General features: G+C 43.2%; 1 protein-coding gene across 1 annotated transcript in view; it reads right to left on the reverse strand.

The window, feature by feature from the left end:
• Nucleotides 1-18045, reverse strand: part of LOC139538013 (collagen alpha-1(XXIII) chain-like) — a 42103-nt gene extending 24058 nt beyond the window's left edge. The window contains exons 1-8 of the mRNA XM_071339936.1: nt 17972-18045; nt 17665-17773; nt 13474-13500; nt 7128-7154; nt 6906-6932; nt 4748-4774; nt 2535-2561; nt 1411-1470 (exon numbers count right to left, since the gene is read on the reverse strand). Of these exons, the coding sequence (XP_071196037.1) occupies nt 1411-1470; nt 2535-2561; nt 4748-4774; nt 6906-6932; nt 7128-7154; nt 13474-13500; nt 17665-17773; nt 17972-18045 (378 nt within the window). The remainder of the gene's footprint in view (nt 1-1410; nt 1471-2534; nt 2562-4747; nt 4775-6905; nt 6933-7127; nt 7155-13473; nt 13501-17664; nt 17774-17971) is intronic.
• Nucleotides 18046-21821: the final 3776 nt, after the last annotated feature.

Below are 21821 nucleotides of genomic sequence, written 5' to 3' on the forward strand. Positions count from 1 at the left end.
TGAGGTTGGGTGGGCATTCTATGTTTTCTGTTTCTGTGTTGGTTTTGGGTTGCCTGGTATGGCTCTTAATTAGAGGCAGGTGTTTGGCGTTCCTCTAATTAAGAGTCATATTTAGGTAGGCGTTGTCACAGTGTTCGTTGTGGGTGATTGTCTCCTGTGTTAGTATGTTTTGTTCGTACCACACTGGACTGTAGCGTTTGTTTGTTTCGTTTTCGTTTCGATGTCGTCTGTTTCCTGTACGTAAGTTTATGTTTAGTTATATAAGTTTATGTTCAGGTTTCGTCAACGTCGTTTTGTTATTTTGTAGTTTGGAAAGTGTTTTGTTTCGTTTCGTGTGCCATCGTAATTTATAATAAAGATGGCTTATTTCCCTGAGCCTGCGTTTTGGTCTGAAGATCCTTCTCTCCTCACCTCTTCCGAGGATGAGGAGAGCGTCACCCGTAACACTGGCATTCTTTCCACCAATTATCATCCACGAACACTGTCATTTATTCAAACTCACTTTCCAAAGAGACATAATTTACTTCCCCACTCATTTTCTCTCTAATTTGAAGCAGACATATGGAAGTGGCAGAGCGGCAAACATAAAAATGCTTGAGGCCAATAACATATGTACATGTGTGAGATTGTCACGCCCTGACCATAGAGAGCTGTTTATTCCCTATGTTGGTTGGGGCGTGACAGTGACTAGGGTGGGTTATCTAGGTGATTAATGATTTTTGTTGGCCTGGTATGGTTCCCAATCAGAGGCAGCTGTTTATCGTTGTCTCTGATTGGGGTTCATATTTAGGCAGCCATTTCCCCATTGTGTTTTGTGGGATCTTGACTATGTATAGTTGCCTGTGAGCATATTTGTAGCGTTTCGGTTTGTTTGTTTATTGTATTGTTTTGTTTTGCTTTGAGGTTCACATAGCAATAAAGATGTGGAACCCAGATCACGCTGCGCTTTGGTCCAGTTATTATGTCGATCGTGACAGAGATGTAAAAGAGTGAGGGAAAGTGATAGAAGAAGAGAGGGTGAGAAGCCAGCTTGAAGGGAGAGAAGAGAAAGAGGGCTGAGACGCGCCCGAGACTAGCTCTACCTTCAGGAGGCGTTTCTGACTGCAGAGAGAAAGGGAGAGAGGGAAGCCACCAGAGACACAGAGTGAAATAAAAACAAACAGAAAGAAAGAATGTAAGAGAGAGGTTAAACAGAGAGTTGTAAGGATGTCAGAAATGACTATTCAATTTCAATTCAATTCAATTCGCTTTATTGGCATGGGAAACATATTCTACTATTTTCTATAGGCTTGACAGAAGAGAGGGAGAAGGAGAAAAAAGGAAGGGAGTGGCAAGGCTGGATGGAGACTCAGAGGACCCGGTCGAGAGAGAGAGAGAGATATAGGGTTGGGGAAGGGGGGTAGGACAAACCTTGACTGTGAGAATCTGATTACTGAGCACACCTGTAGAGCCCATGAGTGCAGGGAGTCCCTGAAGTGAGGTTTGGACAGTGTTGGAAAGGAGCATTAGGATGAAGGAAAGAGGAGAGGTTGGGTAAGAGGGGGATAATGAAAGACGAGCGTGAGTAGGGTGAGAGACAACAGAGGGGGTGAAGGGATGGAATTGAGGTTATTGATCCATCTGTTAGTAAGCACAAAAATCCTGTCTTGGCACAGTTCTAGCATGTGTAAAGCCACTCAACCATAACTGACTAGAGCATACAAAGACAATAGTCATTCTGTCTGGTTTCAATCCTCAAACAATAGCGGCCTAGGTGTCTTGTGGCTGATTGCCTTCATATGAATATCAACCATCCATGGAGAGATTCTGGCAGTCTTGTTTGTGTTAGAGCTGTGGTCAATATGAATTGCATCGGGTTTAGAGGCTAAAACCACATTCTTCCTGGTGTAATTGATGTCTTCCCTCTGCTTTCTCAAATCTCTACACAGACACAACGACCATGGTAGACTGTACGCTCATCCGTATTGACACCCTCCTACGAATTCACATACACCTTAAAGTGCTAGAAGGGCATGCAAGTGCCCTCATATGTTAGATATTGTGAACGACAAAGTACGTATCCATGAATAAGAGTTTGGAGTGCAGACTGGGAAACAATGAACTCCAATAGAAACCAGGCCATAATCATCTTTGAGGCAGAATAAGAGGGTTCAGAATGACAGGAATGCATCTGCCCCAACAACCCGATGTAAAATACCTTATTAGCAAAGAGTGACTGATGGTGAACCAATTGCTTCTTGATATTTGAACATGGCTGGGAGGCAGTGCTACTTCCCTTGACCTCGGTAGAGAGGACAACAGTATGGAGACTAGTGCACGATGGATCAGTGCAAGATCAAATGACTCATGTGCACAGTGAACCTGTCTCTTCCCCTTCATCTACACTGATTGAAGTGGATTTAACAGGTGACATCAATAAGGGATCATAGCTTTCACCTGGTCAGTTTATGTCAAGGAAAGAGCAATAGTTCCTAATGTTTTGTACACTCAGTTTATATATATATATATATACATGAAATATTTAATTATCTCACCCTGGGCCCCATATCTCCTTGGTCTCCCTAGAGAAAACAGGAAAATTAGAGAATGCTATGGATGATCAAAGTACACGACAGGTATATACACTGCTCAAAAAAATAAAGGGAACACTTAAACAACACAATGTAACTCCAAGTCAATCACACTTCTGTGAAATCAAACTGTCCACTTGGGAAGCAACACTGATTGACAATAAATTTCACATGCTGTTGTGCAAATGGAATAGACAAAAGGTGGAAATTATAGGCAATTAGCAAGACACCCCCAAAAAAGGAGTGATTCTGCAGGTGGTGACCACAGACAACTTCTCAGTTCCTATGCTTCCTGGCTGATGTTTTGGTCACTTTTGAATGCTGGCGGTGCTCTCACTCTAGTGGTAGCATGAGACGGAGTCTACAACCCACACAAGTGGCTCAGGTAGTGCAGTTCATCCAGGATGGCACATCAATGCGAGCTGTGGCAAAAAGGTTTGCTGTGTCTGTCAGCGTAGTGTCCAGATCATGGAGGCGCTACCAGGAGACAGGCCAGTACATCAGGAGACGTGGAGGAGGCCGTAGGAGGGCAACAACCCAGCAGCAGGACCGCTACCTCCGCCTTTGTGCAAGGAGGTGCACTGCCAGAGCCCTGCAAAATGACCTCCAGCAGGCCACAAATGTGCATGTGTCAGCATATGGTCTCACAAAGGGTCTGAGGATCTCATCTCGGTACCTAATGGCAGTCAGGCTACCTCTGGCGAGCACATGGAGGCCTGTGCGGCCCCACAAAGAAATGCCACCCCACACCAGACTGACCCACCGCCAAACCGGTCATGCTGGAGGATGTTGCAGGCAGCAGAACGTTCTCCACGGCGTCTCCAGACTCTGTCACGTCTGTCACATGTGCTCATGTGCTCAGTGTGAACCTGCTTTCATCTGTGAAGAGCACAGGGCGCCAGTGGCGAATTTGCCAATCTTGGTGTTCTCTGGCAAATGCCAAACGTCCTGCACGGTGCTGGGCTGTAAGCACAACCCCCACCTGTGGATGTCGGGCCCTCATACCACCCTCATGGAGTCTGTTTCTGACCGTTTGAGCAGACACATGCACATTTGTGGCCTGCTGGAGGTCATTTTGCAGGCCTATGATTAGCATGGCGTTGTAAGTAACAAGAACATTTCCCAGGACATAGACATGCCTTATATGGGCAGAAAACTTCTTCTTGTTAATTCTTGTTAATCTAACTGCACTGTCCAATTTGCAGTAGCTATTACAGTGAAAAAATACCATGCTATTGTTTGAAGAGAGTGCACAAGAACAAAAAACTTTTATCAAGGCAACTGGTTTGACACATTCACCTCTGAAGGATATAATGTACTTACATTCAGTAATCTTGCACTGATTTGTCATCCTGGGTCCCAGAGATAAAATGTAGCATAGTTAAGTTTGATTAAAAAAAAAAATTATATTCAAATGTAGGAACTGGGTGTGTCTGCCCCCCCCCCCCATCTAGAAGTGTAAAGTTAGTGTCTTTTCTGTAGGGAATCTAATTATCCATAATTTATGACATTCCTGAGAGTGTGTTTTATTACCATATCATTTTTGTATGTTCTCTATAGTCATGTATTTGAAAATGTATCAGTTGACCAATTGATCAGTTGACCAACATTTTGAACAGTAATGCAATGGTTCATTGGATCAGGCTAAAACTTTGCACATACACTGCTGCCATCTAGTGGCCAAAATATAAATTGCTTCTAGACTCCTAAGCGATATAATGGCCGTTCTCTTGCTCTTCAAAGATGATTGATTCATTTTTTGTTGTTGTGGGAAAACACATGTTTTTTTCTTTATATTATCTTTTACCAGATCTAATGTGTTTTATTCTCCTACATTAATTTCACATTTCCACAAACTTCATAGTGTTTCCTTTCAAATAGTATCAAGAATATGCATATCCTTGCTTCAGGTCCTGACCTACAGGCAGTTATATTTGTGTATGTCATTTTAGGGGATTTTTTTTTTTTTTAAAGGGTCCTTAAAGCGCGGTTTGGCGGGTCATGTTTTGGAGGACGAATGACTCGACCTTCGCCTCCCGAGCGTGTTGGGGAGTTGCAGCGATGAGACAAGATTGAAATTGGGTAGAAAAAGGGGGTAAAATACAAATAAATTCATGTAAAAAAGTAGCTTTTCTATAGGACTAATTGTACTATAGAAAAGGTGTATTTTGTCATACCTTGTCTCCTTTTGGCCCAAGCAGTCCCTGACAATAGAGGAGAAAAAGGAAATAATGGACTGTGATGATCGCTGACAAAACTCATTCCTTCCAAGATATTTCAACTTTCACTTTCCCTTTAAAGACCCAAATGAAAGCCATGCCTTCTACCGCATGAAGGGTTCAGGGTTGTGTGGTGGTTTTAGGGACACGGCTTTGTTCACTGATTAACTCTCCCTCTCCTACAACGGTTGGAGGACATGTGAGCTTAGGCCTCAAAGCGTTACGCTCTACAGAATCTCATGATTGCAATTGATTCTGGGATGAGGTATCCGCACGAGGCCTTCTCAGAGTGTGTTTAGATTGAGATGAAGGGTATCTGCTAATATGAGCTCTGTGAATGGATGGACACAGGCGATTTTTGAATCCTCACACAGGTGGAGTAAATAGACGTCAGTGTCAGAGTGCTGTAACTGGTGTTGTAAGGTTGGGCTGCTGCTTTTCACTGTACCGTCAGATAACAGGAGCCTCAACACCCACTCACTCTCCACACGCAATGTGTACAGTACATCTTTACACAAGTCTTGCAACCTTTTTTTGCTCTGCATATAGTACACATCATTTAATAATGACATCTGGGGATGCAAAGTATTCAGACCCGATTCCTTTTCCCACATTTTGTTACATTACAGCCTTATTCCAGAATTGATTAAATTAATGTTTTTCCTCATCGATCCAAACACAATAACCCAAGTCTCTGATGTCCTTGATCTCTGGAGAAACCTGAAAATAGCTGTGCAGCGACACCCACCCAACTTGACAGAGCTTGAGAGGATCTGCAAAGAAGAATGGGAGAAGCTCCCCAAATACAGGTGTGCCAAGCTTGTAGCGTCAAACCCAAGAAGACTCGAGGCTGTAATCGCTGCCAAAGGTGCTTCAACAAAGTACTGAGTAAAGGGTCTGAATACTTATGTAAATTTGATACATTTGCCAACATTTCTAAAAACCTGTTTTTGCTTTGTCATTATGGCCTGTTGTGTGTAGATTGATGAGGGGGAAAAATGTAATTCATTTTAGAATAAGGCTGTAACTTAACAAAATGTGGAAAAAGTCAAGGGGTCTGAATACTTTCCGAATGCACTACAAGTCTTAAGATTACGGTGCATTTCTGTGTTACATTTAGTCCATCAAAAGTAATTGCAAATTCTTAATGAGGTGCAGGGAAAGTGTTAAAGATCGTGTATAAGTGCCTTCAGAACAAGGTAATAAATCAGATAATCTTACAAGGGGTACTTTTCATAGAGGCTCACTTCAGTCAAGACACACCCCATTTATTCTTGTGTGTGACATTGTTTCCACCTCTCCTCCCATGTTGCAGACCAGCCTGCTGTGGTCCCTTGGATATAGACACAGGTATGCACAGGGCTGCCTTCAGGGCTGCCTTCAGGGCTGCCTTCAGGGCTGCCTTCAGGGCTGCCTTCAGGGCTGCCTTCAGGGCTGCCTTCAGGGCTGCCTTCAGGGCTGCCTGCCTTCAGAGGCTCATATAGCCCACTGATGAATGGATAGGCCTTTCCAGACTAGGAGCACAGCTTCGCCAAGGTGAATCCAAGTTAAAAAGGTCTCCGTTAACCAGAGGGTGCTGATAATGAGCTGACCGGTGGAGAATAGAGGAGAGTGTTCATTTCTTTCCATTCCTTTCATTCATGCAGCCATTAGGCTGCTGAACAGTGGGACATACTGTAGGACAGATGTAGGCCCTATTCATGGTCAGACAATAGGACGCAGGGACAGTGAGTATGTGTGCATTAACTATTAACTTTGTAGTGTTAGTCCCGTGTGGCTCAGTTGGTAGAGCTTGAAGCTTACAGGTTCGATTCCAACAGGGCACCAGTACTGAAATGTATGTACTCACTACTACAAGTCACTCTGGATAAGAGTGTCTGCTAAATTACTAAAATGTCAATGTAAAAATGTTGTATTTTCCAAATTGCATGTATTACAGTGTATTGTTTTTGTGTAATTGTGCCTTAGACCACTGCGCCACTCAGGAGGCCCGGTATGGTATCTTTTTTTGGCAGATGTTCAGCTCTGCTACATCACATCTGCTTATAACTAGACACGTTGGTGTTTGGTCATCAAAAACTGGGAGTTTAACAGATAAGATGATTATCGTACATACCTGGCTTCCCATGGGACCAGGAGCACCCTGTATATGGGAAGACAAGGTTTAAGTCACAGAATGATTACATCACAAGTCATTCATGGCAAGAGTAGGACACATGACATGTTTATGGTAATTGAATGAACACATCATTGAATAGAGCTGTACTGTATAAAGTGCACTGTGAGCTAAATATCAACGCCATATCAAAACATTAAAATGATGAAAATGGGTACTTACAGGCTTCCCATCCATCCCAAGTGGGCCCTAGAATACAGAAAAATGTTAAAGAAAAACACGGTTATGTACACCTCTCCTGAGTCCGTATGTCCGTATGCACAAAAATATCAGATCAATTGGGCACACTGCTGACCAACGATTAAGCAGGCTATGGACAAACATGGGTAAAAATCCAGTCAGTCTAGAGTCCACGTTCACTGTATCATAAAGCCATTATGTAGGTCGCTGTCCAGGTGCTGAAATGCTCTTGAAGTCAATTCAATGAACTATTATAATATTCCACAGCCAGTGGCGTGAAGAAGAAGGATGAAGATGCAAGGATTCTAAGCAAAAGAGGTACATCAACTATTCTGTGAATACTGTAGGGGAACATGTGAGTCCAACTGGGCCCACGTGTGGTTCGGTCATGAACACAGAGTTTGGACTCACATCCCTCTTATTATTGGAAGAACTTCACAGGTTTGTGCATTTCCCTGTTGATCTTAAGTAAGCATGTGGGCTGCCAACACGTGCAACCCAATCCTTCTGGACCTACTGTCAGAACAACTGTCTCAAACCTTTGTCTGAATAGAAGGGACAAGTAAGGGAAAGGGGATACCTAGTCAGCTGCACAACTGAATGCGTTCAACCAAAATGTGTCTTCCGCATTTAACCCAACCCCTCTGGAAAAATATTCCATTCTGCCCTTGAGCAAAGCAGTTAACCCCAAACAACAACTGCTCCCCGGGCAAATTAACAATTTGAAAAAACACTCGAACACTGCCCTCCCTTCGGCAAATCTGATCACAACTCCATTTTGCTCCTCCATTCCTATAGGCAGAAACTCAAACAGGAAGAACTCGGGCTAAGGACTATTCAATGCTGGTCTGAACAATCGGAATCCACACTTCAAGATTGTTTTGATCACCTGGACTGGAATATGTTCCGGGTAGCCTCTGACAATAAGTTTATCAGGAAGTGTATAGGAGATGTTGTACCCACTGTAACTATTAAAACCTACCCTAACCAGAAACCATGGATAGATGGCAGCATTCGCGCAAAGCTGAAAGCGCGAACCACCGCATTTAACCATGGCAAGGTGACTGGGAATATGGCTGAATACAAACAGTGTAGTTATTCTGCAAAACGTCAGTATAGAAACAAAGTGGAGTCGCAATTCAACAGCTCAGACACGAGACATATGTGTCAGGGTCTACAGACAATCCCGGACTACAAAAGGAAAACAAGCCATGTCGCGGACATAGACATCTTGCTTCTGGACAAGCTAAACACCTTCTTTGTCTGCTTTGAGGATAACACGGACTGTGGGCCCTCCTTCTACGTGGCTGACGTGAGTAAGTCATTTAAGAGTGTTAACCCTCGCAGGGCTGCCGGCATCCTTAGCCGCGTCCTCAGAGCATGCACAGACCAGCTGGCTGGAGTGATTACGGACATTTCAATCTCTCCCTATCCCAGTCTGCTGTCCCCGCATGCTTCAAGATGGCCACAATTGTTCCTGTACCCAAGAAGCTAAGGTAACTGAACTAAATGACTATCGCCCATCATGAAGTGCTTTGAAAGACTAGTCAAGGATCATATCTCCTCTACCTTACCTCACACCCTAGACCCACTTCAATTTGTTTACCGCCCCAATAGATCCACAGACGATGCAATCGCCATCGCAATGCACACTGCCCTATCCCATCTGGACAAGAGGAATACCTATGTATTAATGCTGTTCATTGACTATAGCTCAGCATTCAACACCAAGTACCCTTCAAGCTCATCATTAAGCTCAAGGCCCTGGGTCTGAACCCTGCCCTGTGCAACTGGGTCCTGGACTTCCTGAAGGGCCGCCTCCAGGTGGTGATGGTAGGAAACAACACCTCAACCCTGGGGCCCACAAGGGTGTGTGCTCCGCCCCCTCCAACTCAAGTTCGCAGACGACACAACAGTAGTAGAACTAATTATCAACAATGATGAGACAGTCTACAGGGAGGAGGTGAGGGCCCTGGGAATGTGGTGCCAGGAAAAAAACCTCTCACTCAACGTTTAACAAAATAAAAGGAGATTATCGTGGACTTCAGGAAACAGCAGATGGAGCACCCCCTTATCCACATCAACGGGATTGCAGTGGAAAAGGTGGAAAGCTTCAAGTTTCTCGGTGTACACATCACTGACAAACTGAAATGGTCCACCCACACAGACAGCGTGGTGAAGAAGGCGCAACATTGCCTCTTCAACCTAAGGAGGCTGAAGAAATGTGGCTTTAGTAAAAATGTTAGACATTAATTGAGCATTTGTTGATGTCAGGGTGGGCAGTTTAGGCGAAAGTGTTGAGTGGCCAAGAAAAAAAATGCCACGTAGCTAATGATATATTTTTCTTGAAAGACATGTTACCCTTATCCTAGGTTGGAAAAGAGAGGATAGTCTCTTATTTACCTAGGAAGGAAGTGGGCAGTTAGGGGAAAAGGGTGTTCATTGTCTTAAAGTATTCCTGATGGACGTGGAGTAGGTTTGGAAAAGATAAATAGATTTCTTATTATGAACCCTAGGAATGTAGGCGGAAGTTTATGAGAAATCCTGTTTGAAGAACAGGTTGTGTACCGGTGTTTCTGTATGACGTCTAGACATTATATTTTGGCCAGTTTTTTAGGGTGTGGTCGGTCATTGTATCTTGGTGGGACTGATCCCTGCAGGGCTTCCCAAATTTGGACACCTTAGACATGTATGATTATGGTAAAATTGGTTATAGCAAAATGTTCATTGCAAATCATTCTGAAAAGTCTCTCCTTTTGATTACAATAATTCCACGACAGTATATACTGTATTCTATACTATCCACTGTATCTTGGTCTATGCCGTTCTGACATTCCCTGTCTTAGGTCAGTTAGGATCACCACTTTATTTTAAAAATGTGAAATGTCCGAATAATAGTAGAGAGAATGATTTATTTCAGCTTTTATTTCTTTCATCACATTCCCAGTGGGTCAGAAGTTTACATACACTCAATTAGTATTTGGTAGCATTGCCTTTAAATTGTTTAACTTGGCTCAAACGTTTAGGGTAGCCTTCAACAAGCATCCCACAATAAGTTAGGTGAATTTTGGCCCCTTCCTCCTGACAGAGCTGGTGTAACTGAGTCAGGTTTCTAGGCCTCCTTGCTTGCACACACTTTTTCAGTTCTGCCCACAAATTTTCTATAGGATTGAGGTCAGGGCTTTGCGATGGCCACTCCAATACCTTGACTGTTGTCCTTAAGCCATTTTGCCACAACTTTGGAAGTATGCTTGGGGTCATTGTCCATTTGGAAACCCATTTGCGACCAAGCTTTAACTTCCTGACTGATGTCTTGAGATGTTGCTTCCATATATCCACATAATTTTCCTCCCTCATGATGCCATATATTTTGTGAAGTGCACCAGTCCCTGCTGCAGCAAAGCACCCCCACAACATGATGCTGCCACCCCCGTGCTTCACGGTTGGGATGGTGTTCTTCGGCTTGCAAGCGTACCCCTTTTTCCTCCAAACATAACAATGGTCATTATGGCCAAACAGTTCTATTTTTGTTTCATCAGACCAGAGGACATTTCTCCAGAAATTATGATCTTTGTCCCCATGTGCATGTGCAAACCGTAGTCTGGCTTTTTCTGGCGGTTTTGGGGCAGTGGCTTCTTCCTTGCTGAGCGGCCTTTCAGGTTATGTTGATATAGGACTCGTTTTACTGTGGATACACATACTTTTGTACCTGTTTCAGCATACCTCCAGCATCTTTACAAGGTCATTTGCTGTTGTTCTGGGATTGATTTGCACATTTCGTACCAAAGTACGTTCATCTCTAGGAGACAGACCGCATCTCCTACCTGAGCGGTATGACAGCTGCATGGTCTCATGGTGTTTATACTTGTGTACTATTGTTTGTACAGATGAACGTGGTACCTTCAGGCGTTTGGAAATTGCTCCCAAGGATGAACCAGACTTGTGGAGGTCTACAAACTGAGTTTGAAGGTAGGCCTTGAAATACATTCACAGGTACACCTCCAATTCACTCAAATGATGTCAATTAGCATATAAAAAGCTTCTAAAGCCATGACATCATTTGCTGGAATTTTCCAAGCTGTTTAAAAGCACAGTCAACTTAGTGTATGTAAACTTCTGACCCACTGGAATTGTGATACAGTGAAATCTAAGGGAAATAATCTGTCTGTAAACAATTGTTGGAAAAATTACTTGTGTCATGCACGAAGTAGATGTCCTAACTGACTTGCCAAAACTATAGTTTGTTAACAAGACATTTGTGGAGTGGTTGAAAAACGAGTTTTAATGACTCCAACCTAAGTGTATGTAAACTTCCCACTTCAACTGTATTCTTAATTTCATTCCTTTACTTAGATTTGTGTGTATTAGGTACTTGTTGTGAAATTGTTAGATAATACTTGTTAGATATTGCTGCACTGTCGGAACTAGAAGGACAAGCATTTCGCTACACCTGCAATAACATCGGCTAAACACGTGTATGCGACCAATAACGTTTGATTCGATTTTTAGTCACTTTAATGTTTACATATTTTGCATTACTCATCTTATATGTATATACTCTATTCTATTCTACTTTATCTTAGTCTATGCCGCTCTGACATTGCTCGTCCAAATATTTATATATTCTTAATCCCATTCCTTTACTTTAGATTTGTGTGTATTAGGTGTATTGTTGTGAAAGTGTTAGACACTTGTTGAGATGAAGTCAGTAGACTTGTTTGAACTGCAAAAGAGAGCTTTTCCTGATGTATCAAGTTTATGACACTCTCTTATGACACTCTCTTTATGACACTCTTAGCTTAGCCTGTTTTGGAGACTGGTTTTTGTTCGGAATTTCGGATGACTGACATGCCCAAAGTAAACTGCCTGTTACCCAGGCCCAGAAGCTAGGATATGCATATACTTGGTAGCATTGGAAAGAAAACACTCTGTTAAAATAATGTCTGTGAGTATGACAGAATTGATATGGCAGGCGAAAACGCAAGGAAAATATTTTTGTTTTTAATTCACAGGCCATTTAAGTGCTTGCTTATTGGAAATACAAATAGATAGGACCCATATTCCAGTTCCTATGGATTCCACTAGATGTCACCAGTCTTTAGAATGGGTTTCAGGCTTGCTTTTTGAAAAATGAACAAGTAGTTGGAAGAACTACAAGGTGTCTCTCATTAGAAAAGTGGTCTTGTTGGCGCGTGAATGAGGTGCGCGCTCTTCGTTATTTATCTTCCCCATTGAACATACTACTCTCCGTCTTAAATATTATAGTTTATTTAGATATTAGAGTACCTGAGGATTAATTATAAACATCGTTTGACTTGTTTGGATGAACTTTACTGGTAACTTTTTGGATTCGTTTGTATGCATGTTAAAAGAGTGGATTACTGAGATCATTGGTGCCAACTAAACATACTTTTGGATATAAAGAAGGACTTTATCGAACAAAATGACCATTCATTGTGTAGCTGGGCCCCTTGGGATTGCAAACAGAGGAAGCTCTTCAAAAGGCAAGTGATTTATTTAATCGCTATTTGTGATTTTGTGACACCTGTGCTGGTTGAAAAAGTATTTTGGGGTGGGGCGCTGTCCTCAGAAAATCGCATGGTATGCTTTCAGCGTAAAGCCTTTTTGAAATCTGACAACGCGGTTGGATTAACAAGAAGTTAAACTTTTAAATGATGTATGACACTTGTATTTTCATGAATGTTTAATATTACAATTTTTGTATTTTGATTTTCGCGCTCTGCAATTTCACCGGATGTTGTCGTAGGTGTCCCGCTAGCGGTTCATGCGCCAAATTAACAACTCAACTGGAGCCAAGAGGGAAGATAACTATAGTCTAGCACAGGGCTGTCTAATTCTGTTCCTGGAAAGCTACCGTCCTGTAGGTTCTCTCTCCAACCCTAATCTAGCACACCTGATTGTAATTCTAATAATTAGCTGGTTGATAAACTGAATCAGGTTAGTTACAACTGATGTTGGAGCGAAAACCTACAGGACGGTAGCTCTCCAGGAACAGGGTTGGAGAGCCCTGGTCTAGGACTCTAGGTTAGGGAAGATCATATTCTAGGTCATATCAAATCTTATTTGTGACATGCTTCGTAAACAACGGGTGTAGACTTAACAGTGAATTGCTTATTTACGGGCCCTTCCCAACAATGCAGAGTGAATGATAATAGAGAAATAATAGAAAAGTAAAACACATAATACAATTAATAATAGATACACAATGACTAACATATGAGTAACACAATGAGTAACATTTTATGCGGGTTTAGATTTTTTAATAATAGAACACTTGCTCAGAAAAGAGAATTAGAGTGACATTTACCGGGTAACCATCCCGTCCAGGCGAGCCCTGTTAGGATTATACAGAACACTACATAAGAGAATAGAATTGAAGGTCAGAATTAGGATTATAATTAGGATGCTTTTAAACAATCTCACTATTGCAGGCTTTTCATTTTAATGCTGGGCCATTAATAATAATCATAATAATAACTATTTGTATAGCGGTTTACGATACAAGTAAGGAAGTGCTTCACATCATAAAATAAGAAAATGAAAATACTAACAAAGAAACAGACAGGAGGAATGAGATTTTTTTTAAAGATAGCTAATTCAAATTATGCATTGAAAGCATATATTAAAAGCATCTTTGTAAAAGTGTGTCTTCAGCAGAGAGTTTTTAAAAAGGGACTGAATCTGCAAGCCTGATCTCCTCTGGCAGACCATTCCAAAGTCTAGGGGCCCTAATGGCAAATGCCTGGTCTCTTTTCGTTTTCAACCTAGACTTTGGAATGGTCAACAGTGCCCTGCCAGAGGATCTCAGGCTGCGTCCTGGCTCGTAGCGAGATAAAAGATCAGAGATATAGGATGTGTGTAATGAGGTCTGTGTGTAGCTTGTGTAGAGGATTCAGGCGCAGGACAGCAGATATGAGTAAATAAACGTAATTTACTCAAAATAGGCAAATACAATACAATAAAGCAAGCCCACATAACGGACTGTAAAACATAAACAATCACTCACAAAAAACCATAGGGGAACAGAGGGTTAAATAATGAACAAGTAATTGGGGAAGTGAAACGTGTGTAAAAACAAAGACAAAACAAATGGAAAATGAAAAGTGGATCGGCGATGGCTAGAAGGCCGGTGACGTCGACCGCCGAACGCCGCCCGAACAAGGAGAGGGACCGACTTCGGCGGAAGTCGTGACAATGTGGCTAAACCAAGTTTAGCCTTAAACGTGATTCATACAATTGTCAAATATATTCTAAAAGTGACTGGTAGCCAGCCAGTGTAGAGAAGCTAAAATAGTTGTGATATGGTTACATTTTCTTGCCTGCAGCATTTTCAACTAGCTGCACACGATGGCGTGATTTCTGAGACATGTAATCTATAAATAAAAGCATATATAACTTTCTCCAGATCAGTGACTGAAATAAAAGACTTGACTTTAGCTATATTTCTTAGATGATAATAGCAGGACAGGGCACCCTCCTTTACATGCAGCTCAAGATTTAGGTCAGTGTCAAAGAAGACACTAGGGTTTCTGGCCATAGGCTTTACATTGGCGGACAAATGATCAAGGTTATTTACAATCTGGTTTCTAGCAAGGTGGGGGCTAAATAAAACAACCTCTGATTTCTTATCATTGAGCCAGAGAAAATTGTCAGTCATCGGGGACGCAACTGTGCATGTCCTTATCCAATTCCGAGGTGCATATTGAAGATATTGGAAGAACTGTCCACATTTAGTTTTCATCGGCCAACAAGATGAGGAGGCCTAACGAACAACAAAAGCACTAGCCTATGTCAATCTACTATCCCGCATAGTACAAAAGTCGACCGATTCTATTATGTGCGAGAAATAAATGTTCCAAACATAGTCTGGGACAGTTGTGGGATAGATCCCAAATTAGTCAAGGAACCAATATTATTATTTTTTATCCAAATCATCCAAAGTATCTCAGATTGATTGTGAAGCTCAACAAGGTCACTTATAGATTATTTTAAAACGATGCCACAAATGCATTTGGAAACAGTACCAGGGAAACTAAACCAAAGCATGCTGCGGGTGATTCCCTGATCCACCTCTACACAGACGACACCATTCTGTATACATCTGGCCCATCTTTGGACACTGTGTTAACAAACCTCCAAACGAGCTTCAATGCCATACAACACTCCTTCCGTGGCCTCCAACTGCTCTTAAACACTAGTAAAACTAAATGCATGCTTTTCAACCGTTCGCTGCCCACACCCGCCCTCCCGTCTAGCATCACTACTCTGGACGGTTCTGACTTAGAATATGTGGACAACTACAATACCTAGATGTCTGGTTAGACTGTAAACTCTCCTTCCAGACTCACATTAAACATCTCCAATCCCAAATTAAATCTAGAATCGGCTTCCTATTTCGCAACAAAACCTCCTTCACTCACGCCGCCAAACATGCCCTCGTAAAACTGACTATCCTCCCGATCCTCGACTTCGGCAATGTCATTTACAAAATAGCCTCTAACACTCTACTCAGCAAACTAGATGCAGTCTATCACAGTGCCATCCGTTTTGTCACCAAAGCCCCATATACCACCCACCACTGCGACCTGTATGCTCTCGTCGGCATGCTTCCCCTTACTGACATTAGGGCTGTTGCGGTGACTGCATTACCGCCACACCGGCGGTCACGAGTCATGAAGGCAGTCAAATACCGCGAGACCGTTTAGTCACGTAATTAGGCTTCTCCAAGCTCTGATGCTGCTGATGGTCATTAGTAGCCTACCAAACTTGCTAACTGCCTGGTACTCAGCACTCTATTGTTCCTCTAATCACTCTGACATCAATGCAAATGTAATAGAAAATCTAATCAAAAACTTCATGAGAGTCCATGAGCTCATGCTGCGCAACATTTCTATAGGCTATGCAATTGTGGAAGAAAACAGAGTGATGGCCTCTACTAAATAGAGGAGGATTTCATCAGCTTTCTATAGGCTAGGTCTACTATATTTATTTCTCAACTTTCCTAATATTAAGCACATTGCTTATATTTACAACAGGAGTATAGCCTACCTGGATGGCATGAAAATGAACCATGGGAAAAGTGTCCTCCATTCGCTATTTAAGTGCATAGATGCCCTTGTTTTGATACAGGTGCATGATAATGGTCCATTCTAAATCAAAACAAATTTCACACATTTATTACATGCATGATTGCATTTGCCGGTCAATTTTGATGATGTTTTCCGCTAATGGAACATTTGTGCTTATAGCCTACTACCACGTTGTAACGGCTTTCGTCGTTGGAAGGAGAGGAGGACCAAAGCGCAGCGTGGTGCGTATCCATAATTTATTTGAATACTTCTCAATAATAACAAAAACAATAAACAGATGAAAAACCAACGACGCTACAGTCCCGAACTAGTGAACACAGAAAAAAACAGGAACACACGAACAGGAACAATCACCCACAAACAAACAGTGAAAACAGGCTACCTTAATATGGTTCCCAATCAGAGATAATGACAAACACCTGCCTCTGATTGAGAACCATATTAGGCCAAACAACAAACCCAACATAGAAACACAAAACATAGAATGCCCACCCAGCTCACGTCCTGACCAACTAAACAAAGACTAAACCAAGGAAATAAGGTCAGGAACGTGACACACGTGCGCATTGCTGAGTTTATAATGTGAAGAAATAGCCTAATAGAGTATCAACATTTTAAGCTAAACGTTCTGATCTGTTGCGTCAGCCATATTGCATAAAAAACTTTTTTGATGCAAGTGGTTGTATTAAATATCATTTGTGCCACAAATACTAAAATGTTAGCATATGGAAACTGCCAGGGAAATAAAACCAATGCCTGGACTGCTGTCATACTGTAACGTCTGCTTCCAACTCACACCCTCAAACACCTAGATCCCCTGAACGCAGCTCACTCTCCAGATCCCAATCGCCTTAATTCTAATCACCCGTACACACACCTGTATGTCATTATCACACACTAGTTAGTTCAGTTCTTTGCACCCCATCACTGTGAGGTATTGTTTGTTTTGTGACACATGTCTTTCAGAGCGCTGGGTTTTCCTGTGAATTATAGTTTTTGCCTGTCTCACTAACGACGCTTTTCTGCCTGTACTGTAGCGGATTTCGGATTTCCTGTTATCTACCTATTGCCTGATCACCCGGACGACGTTTCTAGCCTTTTCCCTGCCTGTACTGTTGCCCTTTTGGACCCCCTGTGTATGACCTTCTGCCTGCCCCTGGACCAAGCTACCTGCCTCCTCCTGTGGTCCTTTGCAATAAACACCTGCTGCGCCCTGCGCTTGAAACCAGCTCTCTGTCTCCCCTCGTGTTCATTACACATACCTTGTCCATAGACTGCTTACAGGGTAAGAAAACCAATGTGTAATGTAATTTTGTAATTTGGGTGAACTATACTTTTAAGCTAAACAAAAACGGACGATTTACCTACTGTTGCCTCCCATGTGCTACTGTAGGTGTTCAATCACTTACCTTTTCTGAAGCACGGCCCACCAGGTTAGTGCAGACCAAACACACTTTATCCTCATTCACATCTACTAAAATCCCATGACCATGGTGAAAATGGTACTTACTGGAGATCCTGAAACAGAAAACAAACAAGGATAGAAATATTCAGTTAGTGATGATGACCTCTGAACAGTTTTATCCTGGCAACTTTCATGTTCTACCTTGGAGTTGTGACTAACTCAGTGGGAGGTTGATTGTTTGACCATAATAGCCCCAACCGGTTGATACTGTATGGTTTACATCTACTCTTTCATTTTAGACAAACCTTTACCAGTCCTTGTCATAACACAAACTCAGTTCCCGTGAGGCCTTGTTTGTTCGGCTGTCATTGCAATCACGAGACATGATGATTGCATAATGACTTTGATTACAGAAGGCTCTGCCCTCCTGACTTTGTTCTTTCCCTGTGTGTGTATCTGTCCTGCATCAGACACAAGCTTGCACGCACACTTACACACACCACAATGAGGATATCTAGGCCTGTGTAATAGCAATGTTCCCCTACTGACATGATTAATCACAGATACTGGCTGGGCAATTCAAATCCCTATGTTTTCAGCAGTGTTGTGTGTGTTCCAGCCTGCCAGCAGTCAGGATGACTAGAGCGAGGCTGCTGTTACAAATATCTTGGGACGGGGGGGGTATATGGACATTGCCATAATGGCACAGATATACTGAGTGTACAAACCATTATGAACACCTTCCTAATATTGAGTTCCAAGCCTTATTCCCTTCAGAGCAGACTCAATTCGTTGGGGCATGGACTCTACAAGGTGTCAATTGTTCCACAGGGATGCTGGCCCATGTCGACGCCAATGCTTCCCACAGTTGTGTCAAGTTGGCTGGATGTCCATTGGGTGGTGGACCATTCTTGATTCACACGGATAACTGTCGAGTGTGGAAAAACCCAGCAGTGTTGCAGTTCTTTACACACTCAAATCAGTGCGCCTGGCACCTACTACCATACCCTTTTCAAAGGCACTTAAATCTTTTGACTTGCCCATTCACCCTCTGAATGGCACACATACACAATCCATGTCTCAATTTTGTCGAGGCTTAAAAATCCTTCTTTAACCGGTCTCCTCCCCTTCATCTACAGTGATTGAAGTGGATTTAACAAGTAACATCAATAAGGGATCATAGCTTACATCTGGATTTACCTGGTTAGCCTATGTCACGTGCCCTAACCCTAACCCTAACCCAAATAGTCAATCCAAGGAGTGACTGAAGACAGACATCTCAGGGTCTTCTGTTACAGACCCGGTCATAGTTAGAATGCCAGTCCTCTCGCTGTCACGGTGAGAGGGAAATGGATCCAGAGAGAAAGGGATCCAGAAGAGAGGATGAGGATCCCGGCCGGGGCCAGGAGGAACACTGCTGGGTCAGGGACTGAAGTCGAGTGAAGTCGGATCACTAGACAGAAGGCTGCTTTTTATGGAGACGTGCGTCGCTGACCTGGGGGCGTTGTGGAGCCAGTGGAGTAATCTTACTCAACCCCCCCCCACCCCCCACCGCAGCAGCCAACGTCATCACACAAAAAACAAAGAGGCACCTATCCTCTCCATCCCCCAAACTGCATGTGTGTTCTACACTATCTAGGGCAGAACTGACAGGTTGTGAACGGATGCCAGATACAAGCAGGCCAGAACCTTAGGCCAGGACGTGAGAATGTACTGATGAGATGGGACACATGGGAGACATGTTATATGCTGCTCCTCTGCAGACCACCTGGGCAGAGGCCCCCCAGAGCTATATGGGCCATGTGATTTACCTCCAACGCCACCCACCACTATACATCATGGATGAGCTTTGTCTGTGGTCCACATTTGGGCACCAGACATGGAGTTCAGGCTACTTTCCGGATTACGGATCTCTGTGTGTGTCTGATGTGGTGTAGTCTAGATTTCTACTATCTTCTCTCTGGGACACGTTCATTTCCATATCATAGCTGAGAAGATGAGTACGCTGTAGGTGAAAGTTCAGCCATTTGCACTAGAACCTTGCTAAGTCATCGAGGGCATTTTGTATCACGGGCAAAGTGTTTTTGATTATTTGGGAATTTGTCTTCTGGCATTTTTAAATAAGGTTTTTTGATTATCATAGGATGAAAAGTCAGTGTGCATCTTTTTCTGATCACATGGTCATGTAAATATTTGGAAATGGTGAATTAGCCAAAATACAAAATAGGCAAGCCTTATAAAGGCTCTGTCTTTAACACTGAAGTCACCTTGTCTACACGCTGATTAACTCCCCCTCCCTTGTCTACATGCTGACTAACTCCCCCTCCCTTGTCTACACGCTGACTAACTCCCCCTCCCTTGTCTACACGCTGACTAACTCCCCCTCCCTTGTCTACACGCTGACTAACTCCCCCTCCCTTGTCTACATGCTGACTAACTCCCCCTCCCTTGTCTACATGCTGACTAACTCCCCCTCCCTTGTCTACGTGCTGACTAACTCCCCCTCCCTTGTCTACGTGCTGACTAACTCCCCCTCCCTTGTCTACGTGCTGACTAACTCCCCCTCCCTTGTCTACATGCTGACTAACTCCCCCTCCTTTGTCGACGTGCTGACTAACTCCCCCTCCCTTGTCTACGTGCTGACTCACTCCCCCTCCCTTGTCGACGTGCTGACTAACTCCCCCTCCCTTGTCGACGTGCTGACTAACTCCCCCTCCCTTGTCTACGTGCTGACTCACTCCCCCTCCCTTGTCTACGTGCTGACTAACTCCCCCTCCCTTGTCTACATGCTGACTAACTCCCCCTCCTTTGTCTACGTGCTGACTCACTCCCCCTCCCTTGTCTACATGCTGACTAACTCCCCCTCCTTTGTCGACGTGCTGACTAATTCCCCCTCCCTTGTCTACGTGCTGACTAACTCCCCCTCCCTTGTCTACGTGCTGACTAACTCCCCCTCCCTTGTCTACGTGCTGACTAACTCCCCCTCCCTTGTCTACGTGCTGACTCACTCCCCCTCCCTTGTCGACGTGCTGACTAACTCCCCCTCCCTTGTCTACATGCTGACTAACTCCCCCTCCCTTGCTCAGGTCTATGATGGGAAATTCCATGGTAACAGAACGAAGCTGTGACTCCTATTTTTCACCATAAAATGCATGCCAAACAAAAACAATTGATTGCAAAGATAAAGAAACCATGCAGAAGGACTACTTTCAAAAATGCCCAATGAACATTCCAAGAGCAGTGCAAATGTAAAGTTTTGTAACAGAAAGACGAAAAAAATCTCCTTCGTTTTTTTGTGACCACGTTTTCCAAAACCTCATATCTACTCTGAATGAATATTCAAAGATATCTGCAGATACAATCGGAATGTGAGCTATATGACACCTTGAGTTTGAAAAAAAAGTGGGTTATTAAACTACTGTAATGAATACGATGGGAGACAGAGCTGGTTTCAAGCGCAGGGCGCAGCAGGTGTTTAATTGTAAAGGACCACAGGAGGAGGCAGGTAGCTGAGTCCAGGGGTATGCAGAAGGTCATACACAGGGACTCCAAAAAAGGTACAGGCAGGGAAAAGGCTAATAATGTAGTCAGGGAGATCAGGCAAGAGGTTGATGACAGGAAATCTGATAAGCAAAAGTACAGGCAGGGAATAGGCAAAAAGGCGTCGTTAGTGAGGATGGCCAAAAACTACGATACACGGGAGGACTAATACGGAACAGCGGTCCGAATAGAAATGTGTATCAAAACAAACAATACCTCACAATGATGGAGTGCAAAGAACTGAACTAAATAGTGTGTGTAAATGACTTACAGGTGTGTTACATGGTGATCAGAATTCAGGTGATTGGGATCTGGAGAGTGAGCTGCGTTCAGGGGATCTATGTGTTTGAGAGTGTGAATTGGAAGCAGACGTTACAACTACAGCAAGTGAAGTGGATTAACACCTGATAACGGAATGACGGTAACTGTCACGCCCTGGCCTTAGTTATCTTTGTTTTCTTTATTATTTTAGTTAGGTCAGGGTGTGACATGGGGGATGTTTGTATTGTCTAGGGGGTTTTGTAGAGTTCATGGGGTTGTGTTCAGTGTAGGTGTTTAGCCCGGTACCTCCAGTTCCGGCACCACGCACCAGGCCTACTGTGCGCCTCAGCAGGCCAGAGT

This window comes from Salvelinus alpinus, chromosome 13, assembly GCF_045679555.1.
Source record: "Salvelinus alpinus chromosome 13, SLU_Salpinus.1, whole genome shotgun sequence".
NCBI classification, from domain to species: Eukaryota; Metazoa; Chordata; class Actinopteri; order Salmoniformes; family Salmonidae; genus Salvelinus; species Salvelinus alpinus.